Source organism: Accipiter gentilis, chromosome 8, assembly GCF_929443795.1.
Source record: "Accipiter gentilis chromosome 8, bAccGen1.1, whole genome shotgun sequence".
Classification (NCBI taxonomy): domain Eukaryota; kingdom Metazoa; phylum Chordata; class Aves; order Accipitriformes; family Accipitridae; genus Astur; species Astur gentilis.
The window spans coordinates 38,577,764-38,599,262 of record NC_064887.1 but is presented as its reverse complement, the minus strand read 5'-3'; the positions used below and the strand labels follow the sequence as shown (position 1 = coordinate 38,599,262).

Genomic DNA, 21,499 nt, shown 5'->3' with positions numbered 1-21,499 from the left:
CCCTGCCAACCCTGGCATTCTGCATGCTGGCTTATTAAAAACAGATCCATACCAAGAAAAAACATTTAAGTATTTGAATACATTAAGGTTTGGTCAAGAAAAAGAACAGAACGCACTTGTTCAGTACCCTAAGAAGTATTTTAGAAGTATTGTTCTAAAAGAACTGTGATAAAATCCAGCCAATTCAGAGATAGGACATAAGGTGCATGAGGCAAATACAGTCAGAATACAATTTCTTCCCTAGAAAGCAAAAAAACCTCTACCAAACCCCACCTCTCTTCTCCAGGCATGAACTACATAATTGGTAACAAAATAATATCCAAAAAGAGTATGTAACATATAGCTCCTGGAGATCTTTTATTTCTTCAACTAAAAGAGAACTTACAGTGCACATACTCCCAGTCCTTATGGCAAAGCCTTTCTTACTTGCTTCAGGGGAAATGGAAAACCCACCCACTTCCCACAAACAAATTTCAGGTTAGCAAGGGCCTACCCAAAACCAGAGATGCTACCTTCTCTTTGGGCCTGTATTTAGTAGCACAGGTTTTGAGGTAAAAACATGGCAATAAATATTCAGTACCTGAATAATGACATGTTCTGTGTATGCAGTCTCTTCTGTTATTTTATCTGTGTATGCTGTATTTCTGATTAGAAGTTGTAGTCGAAATTTGTACAGATGGGAACTCAAATGAAAAGCTCTAAAAGCAAATGTGTTTCATATCCAGATTTAAAAATGTCATGTTGCTGTGTAACTGGATCTAGATCTCTCACGAATACTGTGCTGAGCTGTTTTGGGAAGACACTTGAAATGTGTGGTGTTCCCCAGCTGAATCACGCTCCTCGTGTGGGTTCTGCAAGCTTATCTCTCTTATTCATGGTGTTAAAACACAAAACAAACAAAAAAAAGGGGGGGTGGGGGCATTTTGTTGAAATGCTTGGTTTGAGAGGTTCTGTTAACCTCTAAGGTTGATTTGGTAGATCACAGGTAGGTGAGGATAGTGGTAGGTACACTACGAAATGAGGGAGTGTTTGACATGGGATACACTGATTTTTTATTTTTTTTTTTAAACCTCCTTTGTCAATAACATTGCAGACTTTTCTAACTTTTCACTTACCATAATGCCATCTCAGACTCTTCACTTCATTTGGTGGAAGCTGATTACTGTTAAATTTGGTAGCTTTCTCCAGTTTTGCCTCTGAAAGAACATATGGGAGAAATGTAATAAATTAAAAAAGAAAAAAGCTTGGGGGAGGAGGTGACAGAGGTAAGCAGGTGTACTCAGAAACAGCTTGGCACTATCTATTTCGGGGATGCTCCTGTAAAAGTGTTGGCATGCTTAATGGCAAGGAAGAAAAGGCCTCTGCATTTCAACATTTGTAAGAAGTCCAAGTTTCGGTGCTAACAAATGGCTTAGATAAAAGGAAAGTAGCTCTGCTAGCTAACAGATGACTGTAGTCCAGAGTTTGTGTGCTTTATCTCGCTTTCAAGCTAATTTCATAGAATATTGTAATACTTAATCACATCTCACTGGATTACAGTATGTGCTGCTGTACCCCTCTTCTTAGCTCAGTAACTTGCCTCCAATTTTTAATGGTAAACCCTGGGTAGGTTTTCTGTTCTTGGAAGTAGACCTTTTCACAGCAAACCTTACCCGCTGGTGGAGGAATCTGAAGGCAGTTCGTGGCAGGCCCTGAGCGTGGCAGTGTGTGGCTCGTCCCTAGACAGCTTTCTCCCAGCACAGCCGTTTGTGTGCAGTTGCCTCCTGGATTTTGCCACAAGTTTGTATCTTGTACTCCATTTCTGTAGCTTGGACTCTGGCCAGATGCAGGAGTAAATGTTTATACAGTAACAGGGAATCAAAATCCCTTTACATTCTGCATGGCTTCCAGATGCCTGTGTATTGTGGGGATTTTTTTGGGTGGTGTATGTGTTAGATTCCGCCTTTCCCTTTGGAGATGTTTATCTTGGGTTGAAAGACCACCTTGGCATGTCTCTTCTGGCTTTGGCATTTTTGTGTCAGCATGAGCTGTGGACAAAGCATGATGTGTATGTGAGTTGGGGAGGTTGGGCACTAATGATGTGGATCCATGCCCTTCAGAGCTCGGAGAAGGGCTGTGACTACATATCCTCGCTGAAGTGTTAGCTAATTTTTTTTATTGATGCATGGTGTAATCTAGCCAGCCAAATCTAGGCTATGAAGCAGCCCTGTCCTAAAACATATGCTTGAAAGATGCTTAACGTTGCTTATAGACTGTATAGCCATAAGTGAGCTAGCTTTATGCTAGCCAAGAGGAATATTTGGGACAGCACCGACATCAGACATTGAATGTTAACCCAGGGGGCTACCTAGTCCACAGCTACCTGTGTTCCTGCAGTGTGTGGTACTAAGTCTGCAGTGCTTCTAACATGGCTAAAAGTATCCCAACCAGCTTCAGCGTAGTGGTGTGTGCTGCTGTCGTGCCTCTGGCCTGAGGTATGGATCTGGCTGTGTTGGGATAGGCTGTAGGTGTCTGGTTTTTCCATGCCCAGGTACTGAAGGGTTGCTAAACTGTGCTGCTGCAGTTCATGTGAACAGGCTGGGTTTGAATATCACAGTCTCTGCTCTAGTTGTGCTGGTTGCCTGCTGAGGTCCTGTCAGACACAAAATGCTGTTTGCCTGCTCATGTGAATCAGCAACCAAGGGCAATAATACAGCAGAACGCTTTCATTAGCAGCGCTGTGCTGTATCACAAGCTTGATACCAATGCTCTGGATAGGAAAAGTGGTCTCAAGTTTAAAGAACAGGCTTAGGAGATTCTGAAGGAGCTGCTTCTATGGGAAGGGGTATAATATTTTGGTGTTTTTCTTCCCCTGTCTGTTGCAGCAGACTAATTGCTGATTGGACTTCATGAACATAAACTCCTGAGTCTGCTGAACTTCCCAGCCCCTCTGCTTTCCACCATGGACCAGGATTATGAGAGACGTCTCCTACGCCAAATCAACATCCAGAATGAAAACACAATGCCGTGTGTAAGTACGAATGGGCTATACTAAATGGTCTTAGTCTGACTGTTAAATTGTTGTCTGTCTTGCCTGTGACTGTTTTCACTTGAGCTTTTGAAAGATATGGGACTTCTTTGAAGCAGACCTTAGTCTTTTGTTGGGCTGTGAGCAGGTGTGACTTCCTGAGCTGCTCTAGGAATAACTGAACAACTTGACTTCAACAAAGCTTTTGAATATATTAACTCAGTTCAGGTTGCAAAAAGGAATTAAGGTATTTTTATATAGCTCAGTAATGCCTTTTTACTAAATAATCTCAGTAAGTATATGTGGAACATAGAAAGTTGGGGTCTAACAAACAAATAAACCAACTGCAGGGTTTGACGAGATAGAGTGAGTCCAGCGGAGGCCACCAAGATAGTTGGGGGGCTGGAGCAGGAAGATGCTGAGACCTGTGTTGCTCAGCCTGGAAGAGATGAGGCTCAGGAGGGGTGAAATTGTCGCTTTCAACTAATTGGTGGGTGGTGATGGAGAAAATGGACTCAGACTCTCTTCAGAGGTATACAGTGGAAGGATTAGAGGCAATGGATGCAAGCTGCAACAGGCAAATTTCCAGTTAGATATTAGGAAAAAATGTTCGCAGTGGGGGCATCCAAACACTGCAGCAGGGAACTTGTGGGGTCATTATCCTTGGAGATACTGAAAACTCAACTGGGTGAGGCAATGACCTTCAATGTAACTTTGAAATTAGCCTTGTTCTGAGCTGGGGTCCTTTCCAACATAAATTATTCTATGAAAAAGAATGTGACTGCAGTTGAGGAGTCTGCTGCTCACCCTGCAAGCAGTCTACCCCACTCCAGCCTTCCATGTGTTTGCCTTGACAATGTCAGCTTCAGAAGGAGCAGTGAGAAAGAGGCTGTTTAATTGCTTCTTTTGACAGACGTTCCTGTGACAGTTGGACTCTGACGTGCTTACTAGTTCTGTTAAGGGGATAAACTGATGCTTGGCTCTTCTGCTTAGGCATATTCAGCTTTGACAAGACTTCATTGATGTTTTTCAGACCCCTGCTGTGATCAACAATTGTTGGTGTGTGTGTCTTATTCTTCAATTCAGGTGGCAGAGATGAGAAGAACCCTGACGCCTTCCAATTCTCCGATGTCTTCTCCCAGTAAGCATGGTGACAGATTCATTCCCTCAAGAGCTGGGGCCAACTGGAGCATCAACTTCCACAGAATAAATGTAAGTTTTGCTCCTCTCTTCTACAGCTCAGTCTTGGAACTGAGGAAATGGTGCGTTTTGTTTTGGTTGGCATAATTGCTCTGCTTATCTTCTGCACTATGGTTTTCTGCTGCCCCAAAAGAGTTCCTTTGAATGCATGTCTTCAAACAGGCTGCCCCTGTGGTCCAGGAGACTTCTTCGTTTGTTACCTTAACATATATCATGAGGTTTCTCTATGGTGATAACATGTTTCTCCCTTTCAGGAAAATGAAAAATCTCCAAGTCAAAACAGAAAAGCAAAGGATGCTACATCAGACAATGGCAAAGGTAAGACCACTTTTCTACCACTTGTTCACTTGTGCCACACCTGTAGCTTTTATTTCAAACTGTTAGCAAGTTTGGAAATCAAGGCAACACTGGCACTTTCATGCTTATGCAAAAACTCATGCTGCTGTTTTAGGAAATGACCACATCATGCAAGTGAATACCAGGTCACCTCAATAGGCTTCTGAAAAGCGTCTGGGAAGCAAGAGGCTATTTGTATCTCTTGATTTATTGTGCCATGGAAGCACTTCCCTGATGGAGTGGAAGGAGGGGAAGCTTGCTGCTAATCTTGGTTCCAGACTTGGGCCCCAGGCTTATTAAGAGGCCCTGTGAATGTACAAGTCAGGCAGACGTGATCCTGCCACTCCCTGCAGAGCTGTTTGCAGCTTCAGAGTCCCCTGCCTAAGTGCTTCTTTGGGTTCACAGATGGTCTTGCTTACTCTGCCTTGCTGAAGAATGAACTCTTAGGAGCAGGGATTGAGAAGGTGCAAGACCCACAGACGGAAGACAGGAGGCTTCAGCCGTCCACCCCGGAGAAGAAGTCTCTTTTCACTGTGAGTTGGTTACTTTGCATTAAGACCAATGGAGGTTGCACGTGTGTGTCACAGCAGCAAAGCACGCAGTTCTGCCAGTTTGCTAGTGCAAGTGAGTTAGCATTGTGGCTTGACTAAGATAAGCTGTTGATAACAAAATTTGGTGGCCTGTAAACAGAACATAATTATCTGCAGCAAGCTTCGTACTTCCCATTTCTGTACTGGTAAGGAAGCTGAGTTGGAACCAAGCTTTTTTAGACAGTGTGGTAAATCACCAAATCGAGCTTTTGGACTTTGGTGGAGATGAGGGGGTTTTTTGTATGGTTCTGGAGCACCTGGGGAAGGGAGGAACTGAAAAGTCTGGAAAATCTGACTGTGTGTGTTGAAGTTAGCTAGGCATTGGGCACCAGTGTGTGTTGTTAGTGATCCCCTAGGTCTTGGGCGTGATGGGGTTCTTACTAGATGTGTTTTCTTTATCCAGTATTCGCTCAGCACAAAACGGTCTAGTCCAGATGATGGCAATGAGGTCTCACCGTATTCCCTGTCTCCTGTCAGCAACAAAAGGTAATACTGATTCTCCACAGACTGCAGGAAGAGAAGGTTGGGACAGAGAATTCAGTGAGGTTCTCTAGGGCTTCTTTCTAAGGCACCCAGGATTGCAATGTGAATTGGTTTTGGAAATCTGGGGAGATAACAAGTAGGGACAGTCAAGTTCCAAGAATTTCTGCAGGTGCCTAACCTGCCTAGCTACTTAATATGTCTTGGCCAGCTTTCAGTAGTTAGTTTACCTTTTTGCTCCCTACCTCCTTTATAGAAGCAGAACCTAATTCCTTCCAGTCTCAGCTGCTGGAAGGAATTTTGCGAGCTCTGTGTCTGTGCATTTCTATAGAAAAGCAGGTACACTTTAAAGAGCAGCTACATCTGTGTCTACCATCTGCTATGATGTGTAAGATCCTGTAGTTGTTTTTGTATTTGTTCTTGTAAATAGTCAGAAGCTGCTAAGATCACCTCGAAAACCAACTCGGAAAATCTCAAAGATTCCTTTCAAAGTGCTGGATGCCCCAGAGTTGCAGGATGACTTCTACCTGAACCTGGTGGACTGGTCCTCTCTTAATGTCCTCAGCGTTGGCCTTGGGACTTGTGTTTACCTATGGAGTGCTTGTACTAGCCAGGTAAGTGATCATCAGTGTCTGGAGAGTGAAGTACCTGTTGCCATGGGTCTCTTCCAGTCGTAGCATCTTTCAGAGGTATGGAATGTGCTGTGTGAGGGATTCAGCACTTGTAATGCTCTGTCCCAAACTAGGTACTAGTCTGTGAGACAGTTAACGGTGTAGTATGACAATAACAAGTGTTTCTTATTGCATTCTGTCCTACTTTCAAGGTAACCCGACTGTGTGATCTCTCTGTGGAAGGAGATTCTGTAACATCTGTGGGCTGGTCAGAACGGGTCAGTATAACATTGTCAACAATGATAGCTGAAATGCTTGTAACTTAAGACACTATCATTGTAGCTGTACAGCTCTTCCTCACAGGCTTTAACTTCTTGGGCCACTTTCCTGTATTTCCCCAAACTCCCTGTATGCAAGACAAGTCAAATGTGATTTCCTGTCTGCACTATTTTTCTCTTCTAAATGAGAGGGGATAGAGAGCAACCTCTTGTATCTTGAGGTTCTCAAGGCATTTGCTAAGAGGTGTGGGAGGGAGAAAGAGCCAGTTTGTTTCTCCAACTCTTGACAATAAAATGTTACAATAAATATGTTCCAGCCAGGCTGCTTGGCCCTCTCAGTAGGGAAAAGATGTAAAATGGAAGAACTCTGGATGCTTTCCATCTTGTGGGATTTATCTCAAGTCTCTTCCTCAGCTTCTAGCTTTTATGTCTGCCTTGACTGGCCTTACTGATCGTGGTTTTGTTTGTCTAGGGGAACTTGGTAGCTGTTGGCACTCACAAGGGCTTTGTACAGATCTGGGATGCAGCTGCAGGAAAAAAGCTCTCCATGCTAGAGGGCCACACAGCCAGAGTTGGTAAGGAGGTGGGAGGCAGAGGTTTCACATGGTTTGTTTCTTCATGACTGAACTTTTTCCTTGTAAGCAAGGGATCTGCTTGAAACAGCAGACCTTAAAAAGTACCAGAATTTATATTTATCCCCTGCTATGTCTTGACCAGTCTTCAAAATATTATCATCTAGTAATTGTGGTGTTCTGATCTTGGGTGTGGTGGTGTTTGAGTACTGCAGCAGGTGTTTCCTCCATGTCTGAGGCATTTTAGGTTTGGTTACAACATCTTTTTTCAGTGCCACTGGCTTCCGGTTTCAGCCCTGCAGGCAGGCTGCTTTACACTGAGATTTCCAGTTCCCTTATTCTGCGGGCTGTATTTCTTTTTTGCTCAGAGGCGTTGTGAATCTGAATGCTGGAGTGAGATTTGGGAAGTCAAGGCACCTTCCAAGTTCTATTTCTGTGCTTTACTGCACTGTGAAACGGCATTAGTGATACCTTCAGTAAGTTCGTGCAGGTTAATCTTTCTTTGTATGCCATTCTAGGACTTCAGACAGTGGATATAAGGGAGGTCCCTAAGCACTGATTTTTTTTGTTGTTGTTGTTAAAACCTTGGCAACTGTGGTGGCTGTGTTCTGCCTACCTGCTCGCACAGGACTCCCACAACATACTCTTATGCTCTGCCTGTGTTACAGGTGCCTTGGCATGGAACGCAGACCAGCTCTCTTCTGGGAGTCGAGACAGGATGATCCTTCAGAGGGACATACGCACCCCACCCCTCCAGTCTGAGCGGCGGCTCCAAGGCCACAGGCAGGAGGTCTGTGGGCTCAAATGGTCTACAGACCATCAGCTCCTGGCCTCTGGAGGAAATGATAATAAGGTATAGTACTTCCAAGGAGTCACGTGAAGCATAATGTCTCTAGGTCTTCACCAAGAAATGTCTGACCCCCTTTCTTTAAAGATATTCAGCCTCTCTGAAATGGGCTTTTGTTTCAGTTGTTGGACTGTGTCAAAGCATAAATCATGCTAAGCTTCTACTTGGTCTCCTCTCTCTAATGAAATTAAAAAGGCAGATTTAATTTTGCTTCTGTATTTGGCTAGTTAAATCTATAGCTTTACTCAGGCGTTTGAGTTCAACAAAGCGACTGCTGAGCTGTACTTCCTGACTTTAGGTAGCATCTAGTCAAGTTTGTTGCAATAATGTTTATGTATGCAGAAGGAAACGGTGTTTAGAGCTATCTAAGTTCTAATACCTATAATGCAGGCTTGTAGTTCACTGAGCACCATATGGAAGAAGCATCTGTTACGGAGAAGCAGTGTTCAGAGCCCTTTGGAGTGGGTTGCTAGGTAGTGAATTTGCCCAGTGTCTGCGTGACAGCGTGGTTGTACAGAGTTCCTCCTGCTCAGAATAACTTCTAATGAACTTGAGCGTATTTCTAAATCTGTTCTGGAATAATACAGCCATAAAAACAAAAGAAGGGTTTGAGTTCATGTTCAGTGACACTGTGTCTTTGGCTTCATAAGCTTACCTTAAGGACTGTTAGCTTCCTTGTGGCCCAGTGGTAGAATGGCTCCTCCGCTGAGTGTGGTGGCAGGGCGAGACTGACTTCAGGGCTGCAAGTGCAGAGTGGAGATGCGTGTGCTTGGGCAGAGCTGTGGGAAATCATCTTGTTGCCCGACTGCCCTCATAAGTCCCAGTGCAACATTGTGGCCTTTGGGTGCTGGGGACACATGACTGCAGCGCAAATTCGATCACCTCTCTCCTCTTTGCCAGCTCCTTGTCTGGAATCACTCCAGCCTGAGTCCTGTCCAACAATACACAGAGCATCTTGCAGCAGTAAAAGCTATTGCCTGGTCTCCACACCAGCATGGACTCCTTGCCTCTGGTGGTGGGACAGCTGACCGCTGCATACGCTTCTGGAACACGCTCACCGGGCAGCCTTTGCAGTGCATCGACACTGGGTCGCAAGTGTGCAACCTGGCCTGGTCGAAACATGCCAACGAGCTAGTAAGTTCCTCCCTGTGCAGTCCTGCTCCTGAGCTGTCTTGTGTTAGGAAGCATGATGCATATTTCCCTCTCCCCTTTCAGGTGAGTACCCATGGATACTCGCAGAACCAGATCCTCGTCTGGAAGTACCCCTCGTTAACTCAAGTAGCAAAGCTAACAGGACACTCGTACCGAGTCTTATATCTGGTAAGCAATGGCCACATCTCTGAAAACTTCTGTAGCTGCTCATCTGGCTGTGCATATGCTGAGATAAGACCCAAAGCCGCAGTGCCAGTGGCACTGTAAGCTGCCTGTAGCCTAGGTGGAGATATGAATGCTGCCCTAGAAGCAATGAAAAACACTCTGTATCTGGTTTCCTTGCCTGCAAGGGATACTTTGATTTGCTATGGAAATGTGAGGCTTTATTAATGAATAGCAGAGCCTGCCAAAACTCTTCTGAGGAAGCACAAGCATCTCTTCTTCTTCCCTTAAGACTTGTATGCTTTTTCACTGGTGACTGCCAGCAGTGGAAGAATTTGATGCTTTCAGTCCTCCTAATTTGTCATTAAAATGCTTGGTGCAGTTAATCCACATTGATCTCGTACCTGCTTTGTTACTGTTACATAGGGCTTTCAGCGGGTTCATAACTGAGATGATAAATGTGCTGATAACTGTTTTGTGAGGTAGATTCCAATGTAAGTGACTAATAGAGCTGGCAAATGCCAGTCATATCACACTTCCCGCCTTAACACATATTTATAATCTGGAGAGGAATAGCCTCAATTACAAATGGCTTGGATTTCTTAACACAAGAATCCTTTTTATGATTATTCCACCCATGTGTTCCATAGCTGCATAAGTAAGATGCAAGTGCTCAAATTGGCACCTACTGAGACTGAATAAGGCACATGAAAGCAGAGGTAGTTGTTTGGTTTCTCGCTGCCAGCCAAGTAGGAAGGAGAGTTGAATATCTCTCATGCATTCCAATGATGATTTGTTTTCAACCTCAAAAATGTAACAGATGCTAAAGGTTGCTCTCTCTTGGCCTTAGGCGATGTCCCCTGATGGGGAAGCCATAGTTACAGGAGCTGGAGACGAAACCTTGCGCTTCTGGAACGTCTTCAGTAAAACTCGCTCGACAAAGGTAAGGATGCATTGTGTGGATGGCTGCAGCTGTGTCCTGCAGGAGGCTCAGCCTTTGGGGGTGAATTCAGTCCAAGTTTGTTCTGCTGCCTTGCCTCTGATCTCTTCACCATATCCTGCAGATCAAGGGGTGGATGCAGCGAAGGGTTAAACTTTGCTGAGATATAAAGGGATCTGTAGTCATCCAATGATATAAAAGGTTGCTTCTCTGCGCCCAAGGCAGTGTGGCACAACATCCTTCTGGCTGTTACAGGGCTACTGAACGTAGCAGCATTTCAGGTTGCTCACCCCAAGCCCACCATCTTCCCTGCTAGCATGCTGCTATGAACTGACCTGGTCCTCAGAGATTATTATCCCCTAGCTCCTTAGGAAACTGCTTAAAATGGTGGCTTGGATGGAAAAGGGATTGTGGATGCTGCCACTGACAACTCACCATCACGGAAAGCAGGTTGTGCCAGATGCTCCGAGAGCTTTTCTGGGTGTCTGGCAGAGGCAGTGGACAATGGCAGAGAGATCCTAAGGAATGAGCTTCAGGGAGTTGGTATTGCTCACTGCTGCATGTCCCCCTGGTTTCTGACAGCTCTGGGGTACGGCTTTGTGCAAAGCTGTGGGAGTGGCACGCTTGCCTGCCATGCTCCTTGTTAGCAGTTGGAAAAAACCCATGGGAATATTTATGGTATTGGACTTTGAATGGTGAGCTCAGATCATGCCCTGAGCTAGAGATACCTCACCAGATTAGCAGCTGGGTTTTTTGGTTTGTTTTTTTTTTGGGGGGGGGGGGGAGGGGGTGTTTGTTTGTTTTTAAAAAAAGGCACTCTGCAGCACAATTGTGGAGTACTTAGAACCTGCTTTGTCTTTTCTTGTCAGGAGTCTGTATCCGTTCTCAACCTCTTTACCAGGATACGATAAACCCCATAAACTGTGACCCAGGAGACTACAGCCTGACATACCAGGATAAAACCACTACCTTGGTGTGCATGGAACCCCAAACGATCAGCCAGAAGGGGAGGGAGTGCCAGTGGGACTGGAGGACGGACCCAACAGATGCTAATTAAATACGTGCTTGTGAACCACGCTGGGCAGCATTTGGGATGGGGTTGGGGAGGGGAGGGAACTGCCAAAGGTTTATGGATTCATCCTTCATAAAGGGAAACGGGTACTAGAGAAATGTTAAACCAGCATCCTCCCACCCTCGTGTTGTATACTGGAGAAAACATGTATGACGTGGATCGTTGAGACCAGACCAAGGCCATCCCAGCTGCTGTGTTGTCCCCTCTTGGGAGAGATGAGAGTATCTTTGCCTATGTGGGAACAGGTTTAACGTGCTGCTCTGGGTCCCCCTGTTCTTGGATGGACATCTTTGGAGGTAGGAGCCAGCCAGACTAGTTCAATACAACTGGTGCAAGGTGGCTAGGCTCCAGGCTGGGCGTTAGCCTCTGATTATCTAAGGGCATTTTTTGTAGCCTGGTATCCCCGTTACATGAAGAAACTGGAGAACTGCTTATTTTCTGTTTTTTTGTTTGTTTGATTGGTTGGGTTTTTTCCCCAATAGGTACTGTAGTACTTGATACAATCATTCCTGTAAGACAGCTTGATTTTTGGCATGCTTGACAGCTGCCTTCAAACAAATATGTTTTTGGGCTCTAAACTTTGGAGGAGACTTGAAGAGGCTCCACCTCAGAGGGAGCACATTCAGAAAGTTCTGAAATTGTTATTGCATGTTCTGTTCTGGGCTGATCCTTTTAGTTAACAGAAAGGAAAAACAATGGCTTTAAAAAAGAAAAATGCCAACCAACAACCACCGTGCATGTGGAGCTTCCCACAGTGCCATTTGTGGCAGGCTGGTTGCTCTGGAGTCTTCCTGAGGACAAAAGCAGTTGAGATGCATTTGAGAAGCAAAACAATCATGTGGATCTGTCTTTTGGAGAGAGCATGGCCTCTTCTGGCTGGAAGGGGGGAAACACCATGTCTGGGCGAGACGGGGGGCGGGGGGGGGGGGGTTCTTTCTCTAAAGCAAAGAAGAAGTGTTGCTGTTTTTTATCTCCCAAGTCAAAGCCAGGGACCTGTTGTTGTTGGGTTTTTGGTTTTGTTTTGTTTTTTTTAAGTTGTCTGGGAAGAGAGTGCCTGCTTGTGTGTTTGGAGCCTGTGTGATGAGTGCCGTGGGATGTGACGCAAAGCACTTGTGTGTATGTGTTGCTTTTAATTTAAAGAGAAGCTGTTACGGTCGCAGCAGCCTGTTCCTGTCTTACTTTGTACATGTGCCAATGCTCTCCCTGCCGTGCGCCTGGCTCCTGCCTGCCTCCTGCCCTCTCTCTAGTGCACTGGGATGTGAGTGCTGTTTCCTGTTCGCCTTTGGATTTTCCTGGCTGTGTATATAGACCTTGACCTGTTCTCTGTAGAGTGCATAGGCAATACTTTTATCTCTTCCCCCCCCCCCCCCCCCTTTTTTTTTTTTCCCCTTCTTTCCCTGAAACCAGACTGTACGGGTGGTGGTGGGAATATGATTGTCTCTCCCCAGTGCCACTGGTATCCTTAGGGCGAGCTTCTGAGGTATAGGAAGGCTGGTGCGGAGAGAGGCAGTGAGGTGCCATTCTGTTCACCACAGCCTTGACCGTGTGTGCCGTTACACCAGTGCCTGGATCAGGCTCTGGGTGCTACCTCTGCGTGTCGCAGGTACTTGGAGGCACTCATGAGGAGCTCGTGTGCCGGGAGCTCACTGCTTCTTAGCAGTCTGACAGCACTGAGCCTCCAAAGCCCAAACTGGCAGCTACATAGTCATCTTACAGCCTCACTTGCCTCCAAAATGTAATTTCAATGTAATTTCTGAAATGTGGTTTCAACACAACTACTTTATTGTAGCTCTTGCTGCAGGAGCACAGGGCTTGGTTTAAAAATCATCTGATGGCCTCCTAGCCCTCTCTTCTTGCTTGTTACATTCACTGGCACGGTTAAACTTCATCATGTGGAAGGAGCACCGCAAAGCACTGAGGAGTTGTTAAAATTCAGTCAGATCATTAAGTTGGCAAACAGGTTTAAAGTGAAAGGCCACCCGCAGCAAGATGTGGTCTGTCACAGGTGTCTGTCCTGTCGGGCACCAGAGCCCAGGGACGGGGGTGTTTACACCAGGGCTGGAGGTGGTTGGTAGCTGCTGCTGTGGACTTTCTTGTCTGTTGTGGATTGTCTGCTGCCTAAATCCCAGCATGCAGACCCCTAGGAGATGCTGCTTTCTCCTCCAGGAAGAAATAGATGATTGGGGGCGTGGGGGGTGGGAGACACACATCAGGTCTCGGCCATGGGGTGGTTTCACACTGGTTTGTGCCCATTCTGGAGCAGGAGGAGGAGGAGGGAGCTGGGCACCTCAGCAGCGGCATGGAGTGGCACAGGGCGAGCGTGGCAGCTGCCCCGGCACTCCTGCAGGGATGGTGGATGGAGGGGTGGCCTTGCCTCTCACTCTGCCACATGGGTGCTTGCCCCAGCAGCTCCTGGGACTCCTCTGGGGAAGTGGGCAGCACTGTCTGGGCATGCGTGGCCTGTGCTGCATCCGCAGCTCGGTGCTCCCTGCTCTGCCAGCATCTGGGTCCCCAGCTGCACCCCCGGGTGCTGGGGCGGGGGGGGGTGTGGAACATGGCCCCTTGTTACTCCGTCCCTGCATCGCACTCCTCTCTTGCTAGGGACTTTCACAAACTACATCTCCCGCTTTTCTCACTTTGAAGCTGCTTTGGGAGCAAGTTGGCTCATTGCAACTTCTCCCATCATGATTGGCAGAAGGGCTAGTGATTTCCAAGCCATGGCTGATCTGTGGCTGAGCGAATTGGCTAACGAGCATGGTGAGAACGAGCTGTTCAGATTGACTTAGCTGTTCAGGCATGGCACAAACGCCTTCCTCCACCCTGCTCGCAGCTGCCAAGGCAGGAGTGGAGTTCCCAGAAGTGCTCTCTGCAGGTCTTCCACTGCAAGGGTGTGTGTTGGTGGCTGGGTGTGTGCGCCTCGGCTCATGCCGGCGAGCGGTGTGATTGCTGTCGGCTGGCTGGAGTGTGCTGCGGTGTGTTAAATGGGGAAAAGAGCAAAGCTAATGTAAGCTTCTGTTTTCAGTGTGTGACCTGCAAGTGCTGAACCGTGCGGGTGGGTTGAGCAAAGGGTCCTCCCAGAGTTTGTGTGATAAAGTCTGCGACCTTGTGGCATTGTTATATATAAGGCATCATATGGTGGGGAAAAAAAAAAATAGAGCGTTGTAACTTTTCCATGTAAAGCAATCTAACTGGCATTAAACAAGTTGTGAATTTATGTCTCTTGGGCTTGGTGGCTCCACTTTGCTTTTCCACAGTGAGGTAAGAGGTGCAGCAAGTCCCTGGCCCCTCTGGAGCTGCCCTCTGGGCTTCAAAGGCCCCTGGGGTCCCCACAGCAGCTGCCCCTGGTGCTGGAAGTGGCACCTTTCTCAGCGCAAGTCTTGCCTGTGGTTTATTCCTCCTGCCTGCCTGCTCCTGTTTGTTTTCCCACTGCTAGAAAAGCAGGGAGGTGCAGCCCCAGCCCTCCCTGCCCTGTCCCTGTTCCCCTCTGCGGGGCAGGAAGGGATCAAAGGTCCCCCTGCCCTGGCGCAGACCCCCACGGTCTCCCCTGCCTTGGTGTGGGGCAGTTGCCGGGTGCCAGTTCCGGCACTGTTTGCGCCAGGGCGGCTGCAGTGAGGCCGTGGGCAGCACCAGGCATGGAGCTGGGGGAGCACAGACCCTGGGTCCTGCAGAGTACCCTTGAGACAGAGTTCCCGTTGCCCCTGTACAGGTAGGACCCTCGCCTGGGAGAGGAGAAACCCCTGCCCCTTCCCTGGGAGCCCGAGTCCTGTGCCATGGCTGTGCCTCAGTTTCCCTGGAGTGGAGGAGGGAGGGCTGCCAGCAGGGATCTGGCTGTGGGAGAATGTGGCAGCTTTTCTGCTGACCTTACTGGCTTGGTCCCACCACCTGGGGGGGAGTGCCTAGCCCCCCACCCCCCCTCTAGCCCCATCAGATCCCGCTGCCTTTAAGGATGTCCCACAAGTGGTGCACAGCCCTGTACCCCCACACATGTGTCCCCTATCCTGCTTGAGCCCTGGGGGGCTGCTGGTGGGGGCATGAAGCCCTGACAGCTCCCTCCCACCCCCAGCGACCAGTATATAACGCTGTGGGGACCGCGCCAGGCCCCCCTGCTGAAGCAGGCTGTGCGCTGGAAGACCACCCCCATAGGCTGGGATGCTGTGGGGCAGAGTTGGTCCACGGGGCTGAACAGCAGGGATGAGGAGGTGGAGGACCCCTGGTACGCTCTTGCCTCCGGTATTGCCCACCGCCGCTGGGAGCGGGCCCACGCTGGCCAGGGGCAGCGGGATCCTCTGCCCCCAGGTATGGAGCTGAGCTGGGGGGTTGAGGTGGGGGAGGTTGGGGGGCGGATGGCGCAGGGAACTGGGCTGAGAAAATAGCAGGGCGAGGAGCTGTTAGTGCCTCAGTTTAAAGCACCTTGGAGGTGGGGGGGGGGAAGCCCCAGGGACCCCTCAACCAGACCAGCATAGGGTTGAGCTGAAGGGCTTTGGGCTGGAGGGACCCTGCTGCAGGGTGCAGGTCCTGCTGTGCCCCTTCCCCAGTTCTGCTCCCCACCCCCAGCTTATGCCCAGCACCTGCGGGAAGTGGCCTGGTGGGACCCCGTTGTCCCTGCTGCATACCTGGGACCCTGCACCCGCTGGGGACCCTTCCTCTGGCAGGAGAGACCCGTCCTGGGGAAGGAGTATGGTAAGAGCTTGGGGGGGCCTGGCTGGCTTCAGGGCCCTGGGGCCCCCAGCTGTGCCCCCTCTTACCCCCTTCCCCTCTGCTTCCCAGTTGTCACCCGCAGCCAGAGCCCCCGGGCACAGGGGGACAGCTCAGGGTACGTCCCTGCGCTTTCCTTCTGCCGCCCCCTCCTCGCCACCCAGGACATCAGGACCTGGAACCTCCTCCACCACCAGCCCTCCACCTGCCAGTAAAAGCCACTGGTCCTGCTGCTGTCCTGGCCTGTTCCTGGGGTGCAGGGAGGGAATGGGGGGGGGGGGGGCAGGGGACACTGGTTGGTGCTTGTCCTGTGGCATCTGCCCTAGCAGGGTGCTGATCACCCCAGCCCACAAATCCTGCCCGGCGTTGGGGAGCTCACAGCCTCCCTCCACTTGTTCCAAGGAATAAGGCAGCCATGTGTCCTTGGGGAAGGGGCAATGCAGGGCCCCCTCCAGCCCAGCGTGCTCCCAGAAGGGGGTCACATCTTTATTAATAGAATAGTCTGTCCCTTTGCCCCTGCCTTGCCCAAGACTGGGTCCCCCTCTGCCTGCCATCCCCGTTGGCAGGGAGGGCTAGGGACGGGTGGGTGATGGGTATCTGACCCCAGTCAGACCCTGTGTGCTTCTCTTTGCCCCCCGGGGACCTGCCCGGGTTCCTCCTGCTGCTACTCAGGGTGAGGAGACACGGCAGGGCATCGAGATGGACCCCCACAGCCTGTGTGGGCTCCCCAAGTGTATTGGGGGGGCTGGAAGGTACTTGGTGATGGAGCTCCTAGCTGTTCTCCTGAGAGGCAGAGGAGGGGCTCAGAGCAGCCCCTGAGCCCGTCCCCTGCAGCTGGGGTGATGGCTGGGTCCTTGCTGGCCTCATGTCTTGTACCTGGAGAGGGGGAGGCAGGGTGAAGGGGGTGTCCTGGCTGCACTGGGGACAGCGGGGGCCCCAGCCCCTGCCACTCACTGCTGTGACAGGTTGAGGGCTGGTCTAGCCTCCACAGATGCCAGCTGCTGCTCCAGTTCCGTGATGCGCAGACCGATGTACATCGAGGACAGCAGCAGGGTCATCATCCTGGGGGACAGGCTGGCATCAGGCACAGGGATTACAGCCATATGGAGGGATGGGGCAAGAACAGTGCTGCGGCTGGGCTCCTGTGTGCTCGCCCTGGGGACGCATTGGCGAGGCCAGTGCGGGTGCCCAAAGGGGAGTGGGGGAACCCTGGGCTGCCAGTGTCACACTGGAGAGCCTGCCTGTGCTGGGGTGCAGCGGGGATTGGGACCTGGGGGGGGTGTCCTGAAGCCGCAAGATGCAGGAGCAGGCCCTGGGAACTCACAGCAGCAGGTAGATTAGGAGGATGGTGTTGAGGAGGCTCAGCTGTGTGGTGATCTGTGCCCATAGCGTGGTGTGGGCTCCCCCTGCCAGGGTGAGGTGGTGTCAGTGCTGGGGCTGCTGAGACCCTCAACCTGGCCCCCATGGTCGGCTCTGCCCGGGGCCGGGTGCCAGCCCTGGAATCAAGTCCCAGCAGCATCCCCCTCCCCAGGGCCCCCTGACCCACCCCAGAAGCTCCGTGGCTTTGCCAAGGGCACCCGCTCACTGCTGCTCAGAGCCAGTGCCGCCACCTCTTCATCCTCCTCCTCCTCCGCTTGCCTTGGTGTTGGGCTCAGCCCATCTGCGTGCAACCAGGAGACATCTGATGAGCACCCCAGGACCAGGAGGGAACTGGGGGGTCCTGGGGATCCAGCAGAGCACACTGGATCAGAAGGAGCTGATCCTATGCTCCCCAATGCTGTGGAAGATGCTGTTTAGGTGGCCAAGGGCTGTGTGGTCCCTCCTGGACCATGCGTGGCTGGGGAGGGGAAGCGGAGCCGAGAGACGTCAGTGACGCAGAAATGCAGGTGAGGACACATGTGCTTGCACAAGTAGAGCTGCAAGCGTGCAAGGGGGGCTGTGGGGCAGCAGCTCACCCAGCGGCTCCTGGAGGTTGTCAGGCTCTGGGGTACTCTGCTCCAGGTCTGACTGGCTTGAGGTCTGAAAAAGGACAAGCCCCAGTTGTGGTACAGGTCCCCAAGGCACCCACCCCACAGCAATGGGGATATGTGTGGGACCCAATGGGACTTGTGCCAGCCCTGAGGAGGGAGCCCTGAGGGTCCTGGGGTCTGTGCTGGCCTGGGCTGGGGCTTTTCAACTCCACATTTCTCCTGGAAGCCTTCCCAGGGGGCAGGCACCCATGCAGTGTGGGCTGCCGCCACTGCATCCGTACCCCTCCCAGCCCGGGGGCCAGGGCTGTGCCTCTTGCTGACCATTTCTCAGCCTTACCAGAGGCTTCCTAAGGATTTCCTCATTGCTCAGAGAGGCCAGAGGGCTCCAGCTGTTGTCCTGGACAAGCAGAGATAAAAGGGGGTGCTGGGGGGTGCCAGTCTCCTCCACAGCCCTGCAATGGAGGGGACAGAGCCCCTGCGTGCCCGGCCCCTGGTCTGGCACAGTGCATACCTGCAGGTGTTTGCAGACCGACTTCAGGAGCTGGTATGTGGCCTCCCGCCGGCGCAGTGACACAAAAAGGAACTGTCGGGGAGTAGGAAAGCGGTTTGCACCAGAGCTGCTCCCTCGGTCATGGCCCAGAGCCCACTGGCCACAGGGACCAGGACACCCCAAATAGCCCCAGGCTGAGCTGCCCTGCTCCCAGCACCATCCCCGTCCCCACTCTTACCTTCTGCCCCTCGGCAGTGCGGATGCTGAGTGCGTTGGGCACCAGGAGCGCCGTGTTGGTCTTCTTGAGGGCTGAGATGGAGGTGACAGGAACCACAGCCTGTACCAGGGGGGACCAGGTGGCATCACCATGTCCCTGGCTGCTGCCTGTGCCCCCCGCCAGAGCCACTGGCCCCGCACCCGTCCCCACCCCACCTTGATGTCCTTGAGCAGGAGGCTGGAGTAGAAGCAGACGTGGTGGGAGGTGATGTAGAGGCGGCCATGGTAGGGCACTTCTCTCTGCCAAGCGCAGGAGAAGCAGGCCAGCAGCTCTTCCCGCTCAGTGAGCTCCCCGAAAGCTTTGCGGTAACTTGCGGTACGCTTGCTTAGCTGCAGGGGAGGCCGGGGCGTGGGGCTGGCATGGCATGGTGCTTGGGGCAGAGCCCTGGCACCACAGGCACCCCGCAGCACCCCTGCTGCATCACCACCTCTGCCACGAAACCAGGACGGGCCTTCCCCCGGCACCTGCCCCGCAGAGACCATCCAGCCAGGACCGTGGCGCTGGGGCTGGGTGAACCCTCCTGAGCCCTGTGCCTCGAGACTCACCGACGGGGACGGGTTTCCCTGCCTGCCCGTGGCCACCGCAGCCTGCTCTGTGTCCGTGCAGAAGGAGGGGTCGCAGGTTTTGGATCTGGGAGGAAGCAGCAGGCAGGGATGAGCTGTGGGGCTGCCTGCAGACCCAGCTGTGCACACAAGTGGCCTTTGTGCCACCTCACCCGGGCAAGAGCACCTGGGGTGGGGGGCATGGGTGTGCCGGACTGGTGGGAGGTGAGGGCTGGGGTGCGGGGACATGTCCCCGGCAAGGTGCAGAACCCACCTGGTGAGCACAGGGTGCCCCAGCCGGGTGCCGGTGCTGCTCCTCTCCTCCAGGCTCTGCCACTGCTTCTCCACCAGCCCCCCCCTTCCACTCCTCCTCAGCTTCCCCAGCATGAAGGATGAGTCCGACAGGCAGCTGGGGGAGATGGGGCAGGTTAGGGGGGGATAGGCCCCATGCTGCTCATCCCCTCAGCACAGCAGCTCCCATGACGGTGTCACCAGCCAGTCCCTCTTCCAGAGAGGACATGGCTCAGTTCCTGCTGGGACCAAGAGAGCAAAGCCCACCTGATCACACGAGTGCTTCTCTCCGTGACACAGTTTCTGCAGCAGCACAGCTCTGCCCAGCAGTGGGGAGAACCCAGCAGCCCGTAGGCAGCAGTGCCAGCAGCGGGGCAGTGGTTAGTCCTTGCCTGCTGCCCCACGGCCCCGGAGGGAGCGGCACAATTACCGTCCCACCAGCCAGCTCCGGGGAAATGCCGCACTCCTGTCCTTGCAGCCTTCCCAGCTCAGAGGCCCCAAACCCAGCGCCACCTGGACCCTGTCCTGCCAGCCTGTAACCTGTCCTGGTGGGAGGGACGGCGTCTGCCAGGGCAGATGCCAGGTCCCCGGGAGCAGCCAGGCCAGCTCTGCTGCCGGATTGTGGGTGGGAACTGGGGTGTGATGGCCCCTGGGTCCCTCCCGGTGCTCGGAGCGAGGGTGCATGGCCCCACTGGCTCCGTAGGGGACGGGAAGAAGGCTCAGCTGCCAGATCCACATGCAGGCAGCAGAGCCCCCTCGCCGGGGCAGCTCCTGCCCAGTCCACGCCATACCTGGTGGCGAGCACAGCCGAGCCCTCCTGTCCCACAGCCTGGCTTGTATCCTGCTCACGCTCCTTCCAGAGCCGTTCCCAGCCCGCAACTGCCTCCTCCTCCTCTTCCCACTGGCAAGGAAGGGCAGGCAGGCGGGGCCGGGACTGGCCGCAGCAGGTTTGCAGGGAGGCGTCGGGGCAAATACCAACCCAGGGCTGTCTGGGTGGAAGCCCGCGACGCTGAGCCCAGGGCGCCTGGGGGGCTGCAAAGGGGTGAACGGATACCATCGCTGCCACGGCATGGCCCGGGGAGGGCCACGCACCCTGGCTCCCAGTGGGATGTGGGAAGCCATCCCGCCACCGGGCCTGCCTGCCCATCTCGCCAGGCCTGGGGAGCTTCTGCACAGGGAATCCCTCCGGTGTGCCAAGTGCCATCAGGGTGATGCTGGCACCAGCCCACGTGTCCCCCTGGCAGTGGGAGTCCCAAGGGGCAGCCTGAGGGGTGGGAAGGGGCACTAAGCAGCTGCAGACCTCCCAACCCTTGGGGGGGGTCCCTGGCCATGGCCCCTCTGCATCCTCTGGAGCAGTGTGGTGCAGGACCCCCACCGGGGGGTGGATGTGTTAAAAAACAGCCCCAGGTGTGGCTGTGGTGAGCAGAGCTGCCTTTCCAGTGTCTCCCACCTGCGCTGCCCTGAAAGGGGGCTGCGCAGGACCTGAATGAGCACCCAGTGGGTGAAAGCATGCTCTGCAGGCACCTCTGTGACCACAGCCCTTGGGGAGGGGAGTTCAGCTGCCCCCAAGACAAGCTGCACATGCATCCCACTCCCAGGCAGAGTTGACAGCCGGAGCAGCCCACTCCACAATCCTATGGGCACCCTGCAGTATTGCCCACCTGGTGCCCATTCCCTACTTCCAGCCCCACAAGCAGAGGCTCCCTCGTGCCCTGTGCCCTCCCCAGGCAGTCCTGCAGGGCAAATTTTGCCACCATTTCCCCCAGGGTCTCTGTTGCGGGACAGAAGGTTGCTCCCAGAGGCCGAGCCCCAGGCAGGGGCAGAGTGAGAAAAGCGGAGAGGAGGTGAGACCAGGCTGGGGGGCTGAGCAGAGCCGAGGGTCCGGGTGGCCAGTTGGGGAGAGGCCTTCATCCTCCCCGTGGGGTGCTGGGACATGTACCAAGGGCACCCAGCCCCAGCCCCCGCCCTGGCTCAGCCCTTGCTCTCT

The 21,499-nt window shown here is 52.4% G+C and overlaps 3 protein-coding genes across 3 annotated transcripts; 2 read left to right on the top strand and 1 right to left on the bottom strand.

Moving 5' to 3' along the window:
- Window positions 1-2,904: 2,904 nt before the first annotated feature.
- FZR1 (fizzy and cell division cycle 20 related 1) lies at window positions 2,905-14,461 on the top strand. The gene is made up of 13 exons (XM_049808760.1): window positions 2,905-3,010; window positions 4,094-4,219; window positions 4,462-4,525; window positions 4,949-5,076; window positions 5,537-5,619; window positions 6,044-6,227; window positions 6,437-6,502; window positions 6,975-7,077; window positions 7,743-7,927; window positions 8,822-9,055; window positions 9,137-9,241; window positions 10,086-10,178; window positions 11,045-14,461. Exons 1-13 carry the CDS (start codon window positions 2,942-2,944, stop codon window positions 11,084-11,086), a joined length of 1,482 nt encoding a protein of 493 aa, XP_049664717.1. The 5' UTR covers window positions 2,905-2,941; the 3' UTR covers window positions 11,087-14,461.
- Window positions 14,462-14,879: 418 nt separating this feature from the next.
- TEKTIP1 (tektin bundle interacting protein 1) lies at window positions 14,880-16,157 on the top strand. The gene is made up of 4 exons (XM_049808771.1): window positions 14,880-14,953; window positions 15,311-15,543; window positions 15,802-15,927; window positions 16,015-16,157. Exons 1-4 carry the CDS (start codon window positions 14,880-14,882, stop codon window positions 16,155-16,157), a joined length of 576 nt encoding a protein of 191 aa, XP_049664728.1.
- Window positions 16,158-16,805: 648 nt separating this feature from the next.
- On the bottom strand, window positions 16,806-20,569 carry LOC126041618 (GRAM domain-containing protein 2A-like). The gene is made up of 12 exons (XM_049807562.1): window positions 20,304-20,569; window positions 19,496-19,630; window positions 19,225-19,309; window positions 18,835-19,008; window positions 18,641-18,739; window positions 18,424-18,495; window positions 18,250-18,309; window positions 17,898-17,961; window positions 17,489-17,602; window positions 17,267-17,348; window positions 16,897-17,004; window positions 16,806-16,818 (listed from the first exon to the last, which is right to left on the bottom strand). Exons 1-12 carry the CDS (start codon window positions 20,567-20,569, stop codon window positions 16,806-16,808), a joined length of 1,272 nt encoding a protein of 423 aa, XP_049663519.1.
- Window positions 20,570-21,499: the final 930 nt, after the last annotated feature.

Coding starts and splice junctions, on each gene's coding strand:
- FZR1 (XM_049808760.1), top strand. CDS start 2,942: ATGGACCAGGATTATGAGAGACGTCTCCTACGCCAAATCAACATCCAG. Junction 3,011..4,093: donor ATGAAAACACAATGCCGTGT/GTAAGTACGAAT, acceptor TCTTCAATTCAG/GTGGCAGAGATGAGAAGAAC. Junction 7,928..8,821: donor CTGGAGGAAATGATAATAAG/GTATAGTACTTC, acceptor CCTCTTTGCCAG/CTCCTTGTCTGGAATCACTC.
- TEKTIP1 (XM_049808771.1), top strand. CDS start 14,880: ATGGAGCTGGGGGAGCACAGACCCTGGGTCCTGCAGAGTACCCTTGAG. Junction 14,954..15,310: donor TTCCCGTTGCCCCTGTACAG/GTAGGACCCTCG, acceptor TCCCACCCCCAG/CGACCAGTATATAACGCTGT. Junction 15,928..16,014: donor CGTCCTGGGGAAGGAGTATG/GTAAGAGCTTGG, acceptor TCTGCTTCCCAG/TTGTCACCCGCAGCCAGAGC.
- LOC126041618 (XM_049807562.1), bottom strand. CDS start 20,569: ATGGTATCCGTTCACCCCTTTGCAGCCCCCCAGGCGCCCTGGGCTCAG. Junction 18,310..18,423: donor CGGTCTGCAAACACCTGCAG/GTATGCACTGTG, acceptor CTGCTTGTCCAG/GACAACAGCTGGAGCCCTCT. Junction 17,005..17,266: donor CTCCTAATCTACCTGCTGCT/GTGAGTTCCCAG, acceptor CCTGTCCCCCAG/GATGATGACCCTGCTGCTGT.